The sequence below is a fragment of the Setaria italica genome, chromosome II (genome assembly GCF_000263155.2).
Source record: "Setaria italica strain Yugu1 chromosome II, Setaria_italica_v2.0, whole genome shotgun sequence".
Classification (NCBI taxonomy): domain Eukaryota; kingdom Viridiplantae; phylum Streptophyta; class Magnoliopsida; order Poales; family Poaceae; genus Setaria; species Setaria italica.
In genome coordinates this window covers 4,910,659-4,929,520 of record NC_028451.1, presented here as the reverse complement: position 1 = coordinate 4,929,520, position 18,862 = coordinate 4,910,659, and the positions used below count along the sequence as shown (strand labels likewise).

Sequence of the window (18,862 nt, the reverse complement as noted above, 5' to 3'; positions counted from 1 at the left end):
GAATGGCGAGAATTTCTAACTGAATAAATTTCACATTGCAACACAGCACAACAAACAAATTGACCCTTGACATTGCAGCCTTGCTTTAAGATAAGAAAGGCATGGTGCTCATGAGCACGGAAACCAAGATAAGACACTAAATTCTGAAGTTCTATATAAATACCTCTACCCTGAATCAGGGTGGCAATCAATACTTCTCTAGCATATACACTTAGGGGGTTCACACGACTAGAATAAAAGCGCAACCAACTCGCATAGTTACTACGGTAGACACTACACACTACTTTGTTCTTTGCTGTTCCTAAGGTAGAATAGGACGACCTCAGCGCTTAGCTTCACAGGTCACCGGATGAATACTAATCTCATGGTGCAGGCGCAGCCACGCCAGCCTCCTGACGCTTGGCGTCGACGGCTTCCTTGAGCTTCCTCCCGAGCGCATAGGCGAGTGGCGGGGGCACCGCGTTGCCAATCTGCCTGTGCTTGCTCTGGATGTTGCCCGCGAACTCATAGCTGTCAGGGAAGCCCTGCACAACCAAGATTCGATCGTGTTAAACCGAGATAATTCTAAGCATCATTGCCATTTCTTTGCAAATGGAGATCAATGGACATCAGCTTACCTGAGAACGAGCGCATTCGCGGACCGTGATGATCCTGTCCTGTTCAGGGTGGAAACACATGCCGACCTTGCCCATTGGCTGGGGATCTGTGACAGATGTGGGGAAGTTGCCCTCCCAGTCCAGCCTCCCGTACAGACCCTTCCACTGATTGTGCCTCTTGGCAGTGTTGGGCAGGCACCAAGGTATCAGGTCCGCCATCTGGCCGTTGGACAGTTTCACCTGTGAGCATAGCAAGAGAGTTAGTATTCCATGGACAGCAGGAAGGCGTACAGCAACAGAAACAAAGATGCAACAAGAGAGTTTAGATCATTACCTTCTCATCAGGCAGGTCATGCCAGTCACAACCTGGTCGTTTCGGAATGTGCTGGCACCTTATGAGGTTCAGCTCATTCATCTCCTTGGCTATGTGATCATTCAGTGCCATCATGTTGCCTCTAATCTTCTTCTGGAACCAAGACACAGGCTCACCTCCATACTGCACAAGATAACAGGGAGCTCATTTAGCATACAACTCATAGAAAGAAAAGAAAATGGGTGGGTTGGAGCAGCAGTTACCTCAAGTGTGAGTTTGCTGGCACCATTTTCCACTTTAGGCAGATCCCCGATTGTATCTCTAACAGTTATTGCTCGGAAAGGTGCTCCACCAGCAGTGCTTCTGGCAGCTGCATAGTATTGGCCATCAGGCAGCGTTATCTTCAGCTCAGGGCTAGCAAACACATGCATTGGCTCTGGCCAATCAGGAAGAGTCTCTCCAGGTGCAGCAGCCCAAATGAATGCTCTTTTCCTAGATTGAGCAACACCAAAAGCCCCTGCTTCTAGAATTCCAAACCGGACCTGACCATTGGCAAACGATTTCTGAGTACAGATTCCAATCGCCACAAAGAAAAGTATGCTATAGGTCTTAGTAGATAATGAATGAACAGAATAAATACCTGGTATCCCATCTCCAGAAGAGATGCTACTGCTAGTCGGAAGGTCTGCCCTTTGTTGAACGAAACAAAGTTCCGAACATTTTCTAAAAGAAAGAATCTGGGTCGGAAATACTCTGCAAATGAGAGGAATGCTAGAATCATCTCGCACTGAACTTTACTCCATGGGCTCTGGTTGAATCTATTCATCCCAGAAAATCCCTGACAAGAAGGATAAACAATTCAAGTAACTGATCAGCAAAACTGAAGAGGTGATTGATGATGTTCTGGCCTAGGTGTAGATAATAACAAACCTGACACGGAGGACCACCATTTATGAATTCTACTTCACCAGGTACGGGGAGGTTACTAATGTTCTCTTCAGGAAGTTTCGCTGCTTGTTCAGCAGCTTCAGAAGTTGAAATGCAATCATCAGTATCCCCACATTTATCCATAATTGCCCTGCATGAGCACAAAGTATTGGTCAGGTCCAACAACAAAATTATAATAATGGCATCAAACAATTTGCACTTACTTTAGAATCACATTGCAGTTATCTACAAACACTACAGCCTCTGGGTGATTCTTGCTAAACGCTTCACCAGCAGGCTCCTCATATTCAATTGACCATTTTGTAAAAGATACACCTACAGCATTGAACAATGAGGAAAAGATTTGTTTGAAGGTCATCATGTTCATGTTGAACAGCATTAGTGGTAACAATACATACCAGCTTGCTGCAGCCCTTCTGATAAACCTCCACAGCCAGCAAAAATGTCAAGAGTTGCTAGACGGTTCTCTTTCGGCACATCAACCCATTTACCTGAATCTACATGATCAGTCTCACAGATCTGTTTTCCTTTGTTCTTTTTCAAAGCACCAGTTGTCTTTTGCACCATGGACATGAACCTAACATTTGGAGGCAACTGCTCCAGATATGCAACACACATTCAGTTAACTGTCAAAACTACCATTTACTAAATCAGAACGTCAACTTCAATGCAACTAACCTGCTTGAGAGCTCCAGTGGCACGGTCATATATAAGTTCACAGAAAAATACATGTTCAAACAGTACTGGAAGGTCTGAACTTGGGAGATCATTCTTCTTTCTAACCTCACATTTTCCCTCTATCATATCCAAAGGCACATCAAATATATCTTCACTGTAGTAGACCTGAATCGAGTAAACAAAAGGTTAACAAGAAAGAATACAAAAGTGACCTTTCTCAGAACTCTAGGATTTGCGCACACATGTTTGAGGATATAGAGTAACAATGATGTTATTGTTACGAAAATCAAAACATACAAGAAATAGAAAAGGAAGCAAACCTCTCTGATGTCAGATGCATAAGCTTTGGCTGACGAAATGTCATCTGGTCTGTAAAATCTTCTAGCGCTGATTTTTGTTGATGCTGGATTGAATTTTTTAGAACCAGCTCCTTCAGGTATGGCCAATAGATGGCAAACTGCATAAGGCTTTAGGCCCACATTTCTGCCAGCCTTGAAGGTTGCACGATCCTCATCTTGAGAGAAAAAATCAGGTCTTACGTATAAAAAGTCATTGACATTATATGTAATCTTTCTGTAGATGAAGCTGGTCTTTGAGAGTACTTTCAATTCATCAGAATCTGCCTCTATGTGATCACAAGAGCTACATACACCACTACCAAGACCCATTTTATCACAGGGAAGGGCAAAGAATGCACCCTTCTCGGGCCAGTATAAGCTTTTGCAGAAATACTGCATTGGCAGGCCCTTTCTCTTCCTCTCTTCTGCTTTGGCCTGCTCAACTTTTTCAGCTTCAGAATTCTCTTTTCTATACTTGTGACCCCAAGGTCTTGATTGGATATCAACATTAACCAATTCCTTGATGTCATCTAATTTGAATTCTAAACAATCATTAGTTAAGAAAACCTCCCTCTCATTTGCGGCATTGCCAAGAATCGTCTGTGAACCTTTTTGCAGCATCCTTCCATGAACCATTTTTGCACCACCAATTTTTTGAAACATATACTCAACAAAACACATGACTGTTTCTCCTGAATCATCTTCTAGTGCCACTGTGCCTCCAACAGCTATTTTGAGTTCTCGAACATAAGCACATTTGTATAGAGTTTCTCCAGACGATGTTTTCCCAGATGTTTCACCTTCCCATCTAATTTCTTTACAAGTTTGTGACAGCAACTTCCGGGACCGTGTGGATGGTGGAGTCTTTGAGATATTTTCCTCTTCAACCTGTCCCTCATCTTCAGCATCCTCGTCTTCATTTTCTTCTTGTTCGTCATCAATTTCTTTTGTTTCATTTCCATCTCCCTCCTTGGAATCTTCAGGGAAATGATGTGCATAGTAATCACTCCAGATCCTGTTGATCAACCTGGTTGTTGTTGCACGCATCACTTTTCTTCTTGATGCTGGGCCCATTGCTGCACTTGGGTTCAGATTTTCTCCCCTCATTACTTGAGTTTTTTTCTTCATAACTAACTTTGTGTGCTGCCTCTGTTCCATCTTCAATAAAAGGCCACTGACAAATGCACTGCGACGAATAGTCTCATCTGGAAAATCTGCAAACTGCTGGAGAATAATCTGTCCATGCACCACAATATACCTCTCAACTAGCGCAACATTTGACGATATAAATGCAGGGTTCCCTTTGTCAAATTCAGCTACTTTTTTTATGACATCAGCAAAAGAAAGCTTTGAAGCACGACTTTGTTCTTTTAACAGGGTGATGATGCTAACAGCAAGCCTTGCTGTTTTCAATACAGGCTCACACCATGGAGCATATTGCTTAGTCGGTTGGCGTAGCTTGTACCTGCAACCAAACCAAATATAAGTTTTAATGGGGTATAATTGAAAAAAGGAACTAAAGCTATGCCCAAATGGTACAATAGGATTCAGTGACACAACCGCTGAGAATACACAGTTAATGATTGCATAATGAAGCAGTGTGCTGAAAGAAAATGGCTGAGGTACTTACCAGGCCACATCAGTCCGAATGGTTATACAGATCATTGAGCCACCAAATTCTATAAGCCATTCTTTGATTGGGCTTAAATAAATAGGGACTCCAGCGTCCGATTGGTCAGCTTTGCTGGAGGAAGAAGACGATTTCACAGACTCAGCTGTGGAACAGCAACTGCCATCATCATCTCTCATGAAACCAGACCCAAATATAACTACATCATTTTCTGCTCCTGATTTCATAGGGATTAATTCCAAAGATATAAGCCTGGAATCTGCATTGTACAGAGCCCAGTTATTGAGTATCCTCACTGGCACATCATCAGAAAATATGCTGTCATCACCATCAAATATGTATTCATCCATTTCTTGGTTAGCCGGTTTGTAATATGCAGGAAGAGGATAGTCATTGGCAATCTCAGCTTCACTAATTTTGATGTAGACATTTTTCTGTGATGGTGTTCCTCGTCTACCCCTCTGTTTCTTCATCATTTTCCATTCTTCTTCTTGTTGCAGTAACCTAGCTAATTTTGCATCATCATCTTCTGGTATCTCTTCACACTCCGTGTCCTTAATTTTCAGACTTGCATTGGAGATGTTAGATGGCATCTTGGTCAAGTCCACCCTAGATTTGCACTGATCTCTAAGAGCAATAAGAACTGGCAGGGTAGCAAACTTTTCATCATCATTCCCTGATGTCTGATCCAATCCAACAAGTTGATTGTATACAAATTCCCCAATGGAGATCACCAAATCTTTGCTCATGGTTCCACTATATCCTTTCATGGCATTAATTGAACGAACAACACTGGCAAGTAATTCATCCAGACCCTGGTCAGGATTCCCACCAACTGATCTTGTAAGCTTTTTGAAAACTTCAACACACACCTGAGCCTTTTCATAGAAGTGGTCAAAGTAAGATTTGTAATTGCTTGCAGGTTTCACACATTCATAGTCAGCAACATCTGTTGACACCCAGACTACAGCTGTACCTTCATCATAACCAGAAATATTCCAGTCCTCAATTCGCCCAAATCCTTCACAGCGTACTCCTCTTTCACGCTCTTTTTCTAGATCATCATCCATGGGCATTATAAGAGCTGTTATGAAAAAGTCATCAATTTCTGACATTTCAAAGGGTTGTGGGTTCCCTTCTGCATCATGCAAGATGAAATCAATCAACTTTCGGCAAGGTGGTGGATTTTCCGGTCCAAGTTTTGTCAGATTGACAGCATCTATTTCTTCCTCCTCCATCCGATTCTTCTTGACCTTGACAACAGATGTTTTCTCAGACAAGCGTATGGATTTCTCTTTGAAATCAGAACATGCTGCTGCTCTCCTTGGTCTCTTGCGGGTAACATGCCCATCACCATTTTCAACTCCATGATGCACCTCTTTTGCTGCATCCTGAGATCCATTCTCCAGTTTGCTGTTTTCAATGGATTCCTCTTCCTTCATTTGTGGCTTTGCTCTGCACCTTCTTGTTCCTGAAAATTAATTTTTCCACATATCAATCAACTACATAGGGAACAAAAGTTATAATAAGAATACTAAACAAATTGAGAAGAATAAAGAATGCAAGATACAGGACTCAGGACACAGATGCAGCACGGAGACAAACACAAATTCAACCAAAAAAAAAGGAAGGTTTGGGTAACTGACTAGATTTAAGAAACAGAATAAATGCTCACCAAACATCAAACAGTTATTAATGTTTGCTAGCAATAATTAGAAATATAGGCTGTAGAAAATAAAAGTGCAGCAACAAAGAAAATATTTAAGACCAAAGACTGTTCAACTACAAATATATAAAACTTCTTGATTTCTTCCAATATGTAATTAGTAGTGCAAAAATGCAGCTGCAAATAGCACTTCCTTTATCCAATATAAAAAAACATGAGCCATGCTATTACATCAGGAGGCCATATTCTAAAACGTAGACAGTTGATATTCAGACAATCCAAAACTAGAAAAAATATGTATATGTACTATTGTAAAAATCAGTGGTGCCACACAAGGCCTACATGTTCAATCTACCCTTCAAGAAAAGAAACATTTATTGCAACAAATGGTTTGCATCTTAGTTAACAAACTCACCGTACACCTGTGTTTATAACAACTATAATATCAACCCCAATAGTTCGTGTGAAATTCGGAAACAAAAAATGACCTGTCAATACCTATTATTTACCTAGAGGAAGATTCTACATTAGCTGGCACTACAATTAAGGGTGGTAAATGTGCACATGTTTCTCAAGTACTTTACAGCCAAGTTGTCACCAGCGCTACACGGATACAGGTGCAGTTGTTGGTGTCTGGCACGAGTGCAGGCGTCCAATTTGGCTTTTTTTGTGGGGGTGGGGGTGGGGGGTGGGAGGACAAGGCAAATACCACTTGGAATCTGATACAGTTGCAGGGTTTCTGACTCAGCGAAGCCCAACAGTTGTTATTTACCTTCGCCGCATATGGGCCGTTAGGCGGGCCGAGTATGGGCAAGATCTTAGGGGCAGACTGTAGTAGGGGGCAAGGATGGCAGCATTTCCAACTAGCTAGAACATGAACCAAAAATTCCAACACACCTTGGGAAGGAACATCAACTCTGCATAGACACCATTTACCTTGCATGTCATTGGCATTTGTCCTAATTTTTTTATATATTCTGATGAGTACATGACAAACACCAGAAGTGCGAGGTGCAGATAGAACACAAGACAGGGATGGCTGGTTCAGCAATCTTGAGTGGTCACCATGCATCACACGCTGTCTGATAGGAAAGAAGATGCTCACAGAAATTGATTTTTAGCATTCACGTGTGTGGAGCACAAAAGTGCAACAACAGGTATATAATTTTGTTTTAAGGGATTTAGTGAGATATGAGAAAGCAATAAAGAATGGCAAGGCAGGAAATCAAGGCGGAGAAGAATCTTGGAATCATAGGAAAGAAGAAATGCCATGGTTCTAGGTGATGTAGATGCCTGCCTCAAAATTTCATGACATCAATGATGCCAAAGCTCATTAAAACACGGCAGAGGATTGAACTCTAGTGAAAGAGAAGGAGGCAGTATGTGCTGCCAGGTTGTATGGTTGAATACAAGGGCAATCAAGGGAACTTATAATTCTATTGGTAGAAAAAACATGAAGAATAAAACAGTTCCAACAGAGAGATGGAATGGTAAACATGTTTAAAATAAGCAAACTTTGATGGTATTAAAAGTGACAGATTCTTTTACTGGTATAGAACTTAACTGTTATTCTTCAGTGCCACAAAACCATTTTTTCCTCGAAAGTACTACATAAACAGGAAATATTTTGGCAAAAAAAAAACAGTGAGCAGTGGCACAATGAAAGTTAAACATTTATATTACTTTCATAACGCATTCAACCTAAAAATAGTTAAGTAGTCCTAAACTGTTAGATTTCAAACAGAAATTAAACCCAGATAACTTTAGAACTCCAAAGAAAAAAATTGAATTCAAAATTTATCAGTGTGCCTTGATCTAATATCAAAGTTGATTCTCGCAAGAAGAATTTTAAATTTGTTAAATCAGAACTGAATTTATTTTCAGAGTTCAATTACTCAACAATTGAACTTGAATATTCTAATTCCCATACAAGTATAAAAGTCCTTTAAAAAGAAAAACAGATTTGAGTAATCTAAATGAAAATTTCCTCATTATATGTGAGACTAATTTAATCCGCTACCTACATTGTGCTATGCATTATAATTGTTTCCATTTAAGAGATTGTAGGTGCAGTAGCAGGGTTTGGCATAAAGCTAGTGCTCAGATCTCAAAATCCTCAGTTACCAATAATTCTTTTTCCCCTTCGATAATAGGTGCCACAGAGTATATGGTATATCATGCTTTTGTCAATTCTTGTCGTATAAAAGATGTCGCATAAAAGAAATCCTTTTGAGGAAAGATTTCTTAGAAAGGTTCCTTAAGTGTATATAAAGCGGCTTACCATGTGGTTGTTGCACGAAGAGCATGTATGCATCGCAATACTTGTGCAGGTGCAATGATAAACCACTTAAGTATTACATTGGTTCACTGGTCAGTGAATAGTGAAGCTAATATTATCTAGTAAATGGTTTGGTAGAATCACCATGCTACCAACCATATGCACCAACTGGCAACTGTTACTTAGTGGCTAGTACATGTTGCTCCATCACCAGCAATGATGGCTGTGCTCGCCATTGCCACTACTACAATCACACTCCAAAGCTTGTCATTGCCTCCTGCTGCAGCTAGAATGGCCATGGTTGCTAGATCTAGTCAAGTAAGATAAGGCAAGCAAAACAGGGAGATAAAAAAGTAAGGAAAATCCCTTGCTATATCAAGCCCAATCTAATACTACATATGCAAAAACCAATGCCAGCTCCAACGATGGTGAAAATCAAAATGATTTTCAAACTTTGGCACAGCAGGCGCAACAAATACTGGGTTTTGCAATAAGGGTGCATTTTGGACTCCATGAAAGTAGAGGGGCAATCAACTGAGAATTCAACCATACATATTACAGCGTATTCCTCAAAATATTGTGGCAACCAAATCATGCCATACACTTAAACATTTATAGTATAAACATTGAACCCGTCCAAAACAAGTAAACTAGGTAATTAAGAACGAGACCTGTGGTAACAGGAGATCGCGGAGTTTTCACCATGTCTCCCTGTAAAATTTAAACTTAGTCAGCCATGTCAAGAACTAGCAAATAAATGCAGGAACCCCACCAGCAGCTAAGATATTAAGGAAATATGTGAAATGACCAAATAAGCAAGACAAGTTATCAAAAGCATAAAGATAAGGGGCCATACTTCTATACTAGAAAACAAATGTGGTGTAAAATGATTTGACCTGGCAGAGTCAAGAGTTGGGGTTCTGTTTGCAGCATATCAGACAAAAGGTGACAAATACCTGAATACAATGCAAGCTGCAGTTTTCATTGAATCAAGAAGCATATCTGATCACGGAGTTTTCCACAAAAGGCTTAAGCTAAAACGTCACAGCAACCAATAGCAGAATACTTCCTTTTGTAGCATATATCATGCTCTGAATCAAACTAAGCACACCTACTGCTTAACAGGTCATATAAAGATTGTTGTCAAGTCATTCTCAAGATATGAAAAGAGACACTCAATATTAACAGAAGGGCATGCACTAAGAAACAGACACGTGTCATCCTCTGCTGCTCTGCAGCCTAAGTTGTGTAGAAGTACAAGAATAATCACTTACTAACAGCCATTATCTTGAAAAATCAAAAAATAGAAAGCAATTCAACAGCATTAACCACAAAAAACGATAGGTATACTGCCAAGATAGACATGATACGAGCATGAAAGTAGTATATAGCTAATGTATCTCCATTTGGTATAGCTCATGCCCAAGGTAAGTAGGCAAGTGACTAATAAAAAAGTAAAGATAAAAATCAATCTAATCAAAGGAACTGGAAAATTACAACAAAACAAGGTTATCTATTGTATATGGAAATATTACTCAACAGCCAATAGTCAGCAGCACAAACAACAAGCATGAGCAGCCGCAAAAAACAAACAAGTAACTAAACTTCCATTTACTGCTACAATTTGGGACAACTTCTAAAGTGACATGTAACACATGGAGTATTCCATTGTAAACATTGATATAATAAAAGCAAATAAAGTACTCAAACAGTGTCACTGTTGGCAAATCTAAATTCACCACATCTAAACCGTACAGCAACAAAAATATAGGTCAGCAGCTTGAAGAGATAGAGAGAGCTTGCGCAAATACCGAGGAGAATGAAGAACAAAATCACCAGCTGCAGGCAATTAGTGGTGGGATACTGGGGCGGCGGATGATTGTTGGGGAAGGACAGCAATCCCACGCACAGATCCGCTGCTCCTGCATCGCAGTAACATTAGAGAATATCAGAAGGTGTACGCCAGTAAATGGGGAAAATATCTACTTAACCGGCCACTAGGAGCTGACGAACAAGGCGAAAGCGACATGGCACTATTACCAAGGAAGACGGGATGGGCTAACGATTAATCAATTCAGCACCAAATCACGGCCCCTAAACCTCCACTCAACCATTTCTCAAAAATATCTCGCGCAACAACCTCCTAAACCTCGACAGAGAATATACTGAATACAAAGGGGAAAGTGCTGTACAGAATTGCAGATAAAAGACCCTGGTGGTAGCAGCAGGGGACTCTGCAGAATTAAGACATAAGAACCTGAAGCAACCCCAAATCTGCAGATTAAGCACGCTACAGCAATCCCAAACCACTCAACCCTAAACCTCCACTCAACAACCCCAAAAGATCTCTCCAAACAATCTCCTAAAGGACCTAAACCCCTAAACGAAGAGCTTCCGAAATACAACGGGGTAAGGACTACACAGATAGCTAGTGGCGGCTGTGAACTTCAGACTTAAGCACACCCTAAATCTGCAGCTCCGGCACCCAGGAGCACCAATATTAACCTCCAGAACTCACACCAGAAGCAGCAATGCGAGATGGAGCGGGAGGAATCCGGAGCAAAAATGCTCGAAGTGGGGACACGCACGACTCCCGAGGCAACAGGCGCATTAACCAGGCTCCGACAAGTAACAGTAGCTTGTAGCGGAAAGGGGAAAGCGGAGCAAACGACGCGATTCGGGTCGATAATCCGGCCCCAAATCCAGCAACATCCTAAAATCCCCCGCGAATCGAACCAGCAAGGCACGAAATCCTACACTCCCGCAGCACGAAATTCCTGCTAAATCGCACCGGCACGACGAGAAATTTGCCCCTGAACGAAACTCCCCACGACGAAGCTAAGGAACGCGGACCATCCAAGCATCGCTCTGACGGAACGCTAGAGGCCGATTCCCCCAAATCCCCTCCCAATCGCCCCATGGCTCGAGCAGCAGCAGCACCAAATGGGGGAAATCCCGAAACCAATCCACCCAAACGGCTAAACCCCCCACCCGGACGGAGAACCCGAGCGGCGGAGGCGGCGGTGGCGGCGCGGCTCGCCGGCGAGACCGCTCGAAACCCCCAACCCAACCCCAGCGACGGCCACCGGAGCGCGCGGCTGGGAGCCCCCAACCAACCACGCGGGGAGACGAACCGAGGAGGCGGGAGGCGGCGGACTTACCGACGCAGCGGCGCCCTCGCCGGCGGGGCCGAAGCGAGGCGAGGCGCGGCGCGGGGGTCGCGCGCGCGGCGGCGGCGGCGGGGTGCGGAGCAAGGCGACAGGCGGGCGGAAAGGGGGAAACGGAAGCGGGGGAGCGTCGGGGCGCGTGGGATTTATAGCGCGCTCCGGTCACCCCCCGGTTTGGGGGGTCTCGGTTTCGGCTGTGGCCGCGGCGGCGAGGCGGGGAGCACGTGGAGAGGCTGGGCTGGGCGGAGGCTTTTGGCGGGAGACGGGCGCCGCGGCCCCGAAATCCCAAAATTTTCCCGTTCCCACGGGCGCGCTCGCTGGCCGCCCACCCACCACCGAGCCAGCCGGGCAGGGGGGCATTGCGTTCTGGTTGCCAAAAGAGACGCGGCGGGAGGACGGGTAGTTTTTTTTTGAAAGGAATTAATCGATGCCTTGGGTTCTGCTGATATGTGAAGAACGAGGATGCCATGAATACTATTCGAGGATAGCTGATGTTTTAGTTAGTGCGAGAGGAGGACAGTTATTTTAGGGATAGTATCATTGTATAACTCTTTTGATGGATATTGTTCTATTTACGTGGACCAATCACTTTGATGGATGAAAAATATAAAAAATTTATTTATTTCCTTTCTAAAATAGTCATTTACATGCGAATCAATGAACATATTTTGTTACGATCAATTTGCATATAAACAGATCCTCAGGCCTTTAGAGGATTGCAAGTATTTCTTACACAGCCTACAGTTTCACAGCTGCTCTAACCAAATGATATTTTGCTTTTTCCATAGCTGCTTTCTCACAGCTGATTTTCTACATCCCATAGCCCAATCAAACAGGACCTAAACCACCTACGTGGGGTAGCGCTGACGTGTACCATCTTCTCCCTGCCTTCTCTCTGCCTCACATGTCTCTCCCTTCTCTCGCAAAAAACATCTCCGGTGAGACCTATGGGGCGGCGGCGGCCAACCCAAGGTGCAACGACGATGTAGCTAACGAGCCGTGGCAAGGGCTTGCCTGCCCGGAGCGATGCACGACTAGGATGGGGAGAGGTTCAGCTAGGGCGGCTCAAATGCAGGGCATGGCGCCATGGCTCGAAGATGGTCGGATTGGAGAGGTGGGGGGTGCCTGGCGTGGAGGTGCGAAGGAGCCGGCATCCTCATCTTGTGCTGGTCGAGCCGAGCTCCCAGTGCTCGAGCTCGCGCCTAGGTGCGCAGGCGGCTGCGGGGGCAACCATCTGCCACCGCCGTGCAAGGCCGTGGCGGCCTTGCCGCACAAGGTCACGGTTGCCGCCGACCCCTGCGGAGCTACTGCTGCCAGGCCGGCCGCTCCAACCAGGCCGCCCGCCATCCACTTCACAGGGCAGCTCCTACCCGGCCTACCGCCGTCCGCCCCCGCGTGGGCCACTCCTACCGAGCCGGCCGCCGTTCCCTCACCGCACCACTCGCCGGTGACGATGGGCTCCTACACTGCCGAATCCATCCTATTGTTGCACCTGGGCTCACGCGTCTTTGGCTCGATTTCCTCTCCAGCGACCGTGGCCCAGCGCGGGCAGATGGCGACGGCTGGCACAACTCGACCAGAGCGGACGACGGTCGTGGCCGTAGCCCGGCATAGGCGGACGGCGGCGCCGGCCAGTGTGGGCGAGCGACGGCGCTGGCCGAGGTTGGGTGCGGGCAGCCGGGGTCGCGAGCCGGCTCGGGCAGATGGCCGCGGTGTCATGGTTCATACTGTGACAGATTTTTTTTCCTTTGTCTTTAATAATTAGAAAATGTGGGTCATGAGAGCATTTGAGAAAAGAGATTAGGCTGACACGTGGGACCCTCGTGCCAGGTTCACATCATCATCGTTGTCAGCCTGCTACGTGTGCAGTGCATATCGGATTTGGACATCAGGTGAACCAGTTAGCAAGTTTAGGAAGTTCAATTGCATTTTAGAGTTCGGTGATCCGGATAACACCCACTTGGCCGCTCATGCATTTTACTCCTTTTCCTGAGAGAGAGAGAGCAACTCATTCCCCGGTCTATTTCGTACATTGAATAAGTGTGAGAGTCATTTTCCACTTAATTTTTTGACCAAATTTGTTGGTATAAGAGGTACGAATCGGCATCTCCCTCTCTAACTGTCAAAAACAACCGAGTAGGAGTTGATGGATTAAAGAACTAATTAATTGGTGCCTCATTTTGTTTCTGCCAACTCTGCGAGGGATTGAATTGACTTTTTTCCAAGTTTATCAAATTTTCAAAAATTCAAATGGTGTGGGCTATGTTCCTCTTGTGGTCCGTTGATGATTCTTGTTGCCGTGTTTTATTTCGTGGGGTTTGTGGTAAGAGTGCAACACTACGGTGACTCCTCAGGTCGAGATCTGCCCGGCGTGCTCATCCTTGACGGATGCCCGGATCTGAGCTCCTCCTCGAAGAATCCGTTACAACAGCCGCTGGATCCATGCCCTTCGCTGATGATGCACTTCACCACTGGCTCGGCTCCCCCAACATGCTGCCTGGGCTTCTTATGGTCGGAGGAGGGAAGGGTGCTGGAGCCCAATAGAGAGGTCTATTGGTGGGTCCACGTACTGATATGGATAATTTTGAAGTATTGGGGAGTTTATTATTAAGAATCCGTTGTGGGATGATATGATTTTGAGAGAATAAATTTTTAGTAGAACCCCTAATACATAGTTTTGAGGGAGATTTTTTGTAGACTTTTGGAGTTGCTCTTAGCAATATATAATATATACCTTGGAGAACTAATTAATGAGTCGGACATGTTTCCATTTTTTTTCTAAACTCAGTAAGGCTATTCCTAGTGGGGATTTTCATCTCCCAGTTTTCGAGAATGACATGTCATCAAAAAATATTTGAGTTGATAAATGAAACACTGCCCCTCAATGGAGAGTTCCATTTCACGATTTCATAACACTACTGGAAAAATAGCCTCCAGTATCGGTCCCAAACCCCCTCTAGTACCGGTTGTGCAACCGGTACTTCACAATCGGTACTAGAGGGGGTCCCAATAGTACCGGTCGGAATAATCGGTACCAGAGGGTGTTAAAAAATTAAAAAAGAAAAAGAAAAATCCCCCCACCCTAGCCGGCCCCAGCCGCCTCCGCCCGTCGCCGGCCACCGGCTCCACCTTCGCCCCCTCCTCCTCCCTCTACCGCCGGCCACTGGCTCCACCTTTGCCCCCGCCTCCCCCGCCGGTCCCCTGCCTCCGCGCCACTCTCCTCATCTGCCCCTCCCCGGCCTCCTCCACCCTGCCGCAGCTTCCCGCAAATATCCGGCGCCGCCGCTCCCTAGCACCCTCCTCCTCGGCCCCCTCCTCGTTCGTTCCTCCCCACACCAGCCCCCTCCACCCCCGCCTCCTCCTCCTCCTCCTCCCGGCCTCCGCTGCCGCCATCCCGCCGCCATCCCCGGCACACAGAGAGAGAGACGTACCAGACCGCCACCTCACCATCTCCCGCCGCCCTGCCGCCATCGCGTCGCCGCCTCACCTCACCCGCCGCTGCTCCTGATCGCCGGTGAGGGGCGAGCGGAGGAGGGGAGGGGAGGGGAGGTAGGGGCGGGCGGAGTCTCAGAGGGAGGGAGAGGGAGAGCCAGAGAGCTCCGGTGGAAGGGAGAGGGCCGGTAAGGATGAGACTTGGGCGCTAGCTTGCGGTAGTGGAGGAAAAGAAGAGAGAAGCAGTGGAGGAGAAGGACTTGGGCGCTGCGGGGCGCGTGATGAAGCAGATAAGCACGGGCGGGACAGAGGAAAAAAAAGAAAAAAATTGCGGGAAGGCTCTAGTGAGCCTCCAACCGGTACTAAATCCTCTAGTACCGGTTGGAGTACTAGAGGGTGGATGGAGCCACCATCCAGTACTAGAGGACCTCCGGAGGCTCCCAACTTTGGAACCGGTAGCATTAGTACCGGGTTCAAAAACAACCGGTACTAAAGCTAGGGACGAAAGGTCAGTTTTCTAGTAGTGCAAGCTGGCCATATCATTAATTGCAAGACATGTGATTGGATATGGTCAGATGAGATGAAACTCTATAGCCCCCAATGTAAGTTTCAATAGGTTTCATAGTCTTGGAAATAGTGCATACACGGTTTTCATCCTGATGAAACTTTTTCCCTCTCTCACTTCATAATTATCATGCCATGTCATCACATATGCTGTTATGTCACCGTATTTAATGCGCATGAAACCTCTATGAAACTTTCACTGGAATTAGCCTAAGTGATGTTTGGTAGTATCTAGATTGAGATGTGAACGTTTTGGCGATGGGTTTGTCGCTTTAATTTCATCTTTGTCGTAACATCCATATCAAGTTCAATTTGAGTGTTTCCATTTCGGTTATCGCGATTCAGTTTTTCTATTAGGGGGTGTTTGGATATTGGGTGCTAAACTTTAGCAGTGTCACATCGGATGTTCGGATGTTAATTAGGAGGACTAAACATGAGCTAATTATAAAACTAATTGCAGAACCCTGTGCTAATTCGCAAGACAAATCTATTAAGCCTAATTAATCCGTCATTAGCAAATGGTTACTGTAGCACTATATTGTCAAATCATGGACTAATTAGGCTTAATAGATTCGACTCGCGAATTAGACTCCATCTATGCAATTAGTTTTGTAATTAGCTTATGTCTAATACTCCTAATTAGCATTCAAATATCTGATGTGACAGGTGCTAAATTTTAGTAGGGTGTATCCACTTAATTACAAAACTAATTGCACAGATGGAGTTTAATTCGCAAGACGAATCTATTAAGCATAATTAATTTATCATTGGCAAATGGTTACTGTAGCACCACATTATCAAATTAATAGATTCAACTCGCGAATTAGAGTCCATCTATACAAATTTTTTTATAATTAACATGTATTTAATACTTCTAATTAGTACAAATATCCGATGTGACATGTGCTATATCAAACACCCCACGAATAAACGATAGCGTGCATGCAAAGCGATAGTTTCACACGTGGCCAATAGCATTTATGGGAGTATGGGACCCATCATCTCTCCCTCGTGGGCTTTCAGGCTCTGGTGGCATCAAGCCCTTCACTTGTCCAACTTTATTCTATCTCCACCAGGTCAGCAGACGATGTCGCTAAACCCTTTACAAGACGACGACCATCGGTGCAAATGGAACAAACCCAGTCCGCGTCATGCAGGAAATTCGACTCATAGAAATCCGGGGCTTAGGCACATCGAAACACCTGAGCACAGGTTAATTATCATTTTCCATCTTTTACAGATCTTTTTGTTTGTTGATGAGAAGAGAATCTCGTCACGTTCCATGTCGTCTTTTGGGCTTTGCAAGTATTGCGGATCCACAATATCCCGAAATTATTCCACATCTTTTAGGCGAGATTCTCTTATTTATTCGTTATTTTTATAGCACCCTGGTATGGTTCCTTAATGATCGAGGGTTTCCCGTAGGGGCGGAGCCAGAAACTGATTTTTTTGCATGTTAGGAGGGCCAACTGTGTTAAATTTTTGAAATTTATTTGAATTGAAAAGATGTCGCCAGACCTGTTCTTCCTGATATTGAGTGGCGGAGCTGGAGCACAAAATAAGAGGGGGGCTATTAGTACTAATCTGTTGCTTAATGTGATCATTTTTTAATTTTTATAAGCATCAATTTGTAACTGGTTAATAAGTTTTGCAATTGGCAAGGAGAGGCGCCATGGCCCTCTTTGGCCTGTAGCTCCGCCAGCGCTGATATTGCGTTAGCACCAGATTACATTGGGACAGTTGGACCTTAGTTACAGGGTGCTGGGGCCCACCCGACAGCCTCCTGCAATGTTTAACTTAGGCGACGATCATGGTTCATGTCAAGGCTCAGCAAATGGCTCATTAATCTTACCATGTTTGCTGAGTAGTACTACTACTAATATTAGTAATAATAACAATAATGATCCTTTGCTAATAAAACAGGACAACTTGTTTGTTCGATAAGCGTGGTGGAGGTTTCGGTTAACAAATTCTTCGCTCAACAATTATATAATAATAAATTGATAATGGCGCGGCGCGAAAGCGGAATGGATTCCGATTTCGCGCCGCGCGGGTTTGGTCATCTCCCGCTCTTTTCTGCCCGGGGTGGCCAAGAGACGGGGTCCCTCGCAGCAAGGGGTTGGGATTCTCTGTGATGGCCAGCAATGGAGTCGAGGTAAACTCAGGCTTACATCGTGAGTCAGTCAGTCAACCAGTCTAGACGATCTGCATCTCTGTATGCACATCAGGGAAGCCTCACTCTGTGAAGTGAAATACTGAACTGCAAAACGCTAAAGGCTAAACACATCGCTCACAAACATAAGCCTGGAAATGAACACGCAGTCATTCACGGGCAGGGCAAGCAGGTTGCAAGTTGCCACCCGTGAGAAGAAAAGAAAGAAAATGATCCAGTGAGAGGATAGGTTGATGGAGTAAAAGACGGCCCACTAAGCTCGTAATCCGTAGCACAAACAAGAACAAACTCTTTTGTGGCCTGCCTGGTCTGTGCCTCTGTGTGTACCACAGTAGCAGAGCAAGCGGGGCCCAGCCCATATAATCACTTTTTCTATTTTTTTTCTTTCCTCTGATAACATTTTTTTAGCTGGACAACTACGGTACACTATAGTATCTGAACGTACACACAAACGCGCACAACACCCACGCACACCCCTATGCGCCCTCGCTCTAGATCTACAAACTATACACATACAACATCCTTCCAGATATCAACGAAGTCAGACAACGCTTCGTAGGTGACGAGCACGTCACGATGATTTCACACATACGTCCAAAATCTGCAGAATTAAATTTAGAAATAAATCCTGATGCAACACCCGATCTGTCCCCGTAGTGAATCACTCGGGTGGGTGCGCTCCTGGACGGGAGGCGCAACCACCGTGCTACCCGCGCGTTCGCAACAGCTGATAACATTCTCTGTGTGAAGGCGCGCGGCGGCCGTAGCTCCGGATGCCACTGACGATGAGTAACCTGATTCCTTCTCGTTAGATGTTCTTGCTATTCGGTAGATCGTGCTTGGACCCAAATTAATGTACTTGTGTGTTTATTGGGGAAATCCTATGTACTTAGATGTTCTTCTATCTTTCTGAGTATTCAACCAACGTTTGTTGCTTTGCTTGGGATTGGCTCTGAGCACAGTAGTTACTGAATAACTGTTGAATCAACAAAAGAAGTGTCATACAAGCTATTTAAAAAAAATAGGGTGATGCAATACTTCTCTTCTAAATTGTACTCTTATAAATTGCAACGTTAGCA

General features: G+C 44.8%; 1 protein-coding gene across 1 annotated transcript; it reads right to left on the bottom strand.

The window, feature by feature from the left end:
• Positions 1-50: 50 nt before the first annotated feature.
• On the bottom strand, positions 51-11,762 carry LOC101778313 (DNA (cytosine-5)-methyltransferase 1B). Its single transcript, XM_004955619.3, has 14 exons — positions 11,609-11,762; positions 10,259-10,369; positions 9,119-9,158; positions 4,504-5,974; positions 2,856-4,338; positions 2,536-2,700; positions 2,256-2,451; positions 2,061-2,172; positions 1,840-1,987; positions 1,550-1,747; positions 1,173-1,451; positions 931-1,092; positions 618-836; positions 51-524 (listed from the first exon to the last, which is right to left on the bottom strand). Exons 3-14 carry the CDS (start codon positions 9,150-9,152, stop codon positions 363-365), a joined length of 4,629 nt encoding a protein of 1,542 aa, XP_004955676.1. The 5' UTR covers positions 9,153-9,158; positions 10,259-10,369; positions 11,609-11,762; the 3' UTR covers positions 51-362.
• Positions 11,763-18,862: the final 7,100 nt, after the last annotated feature.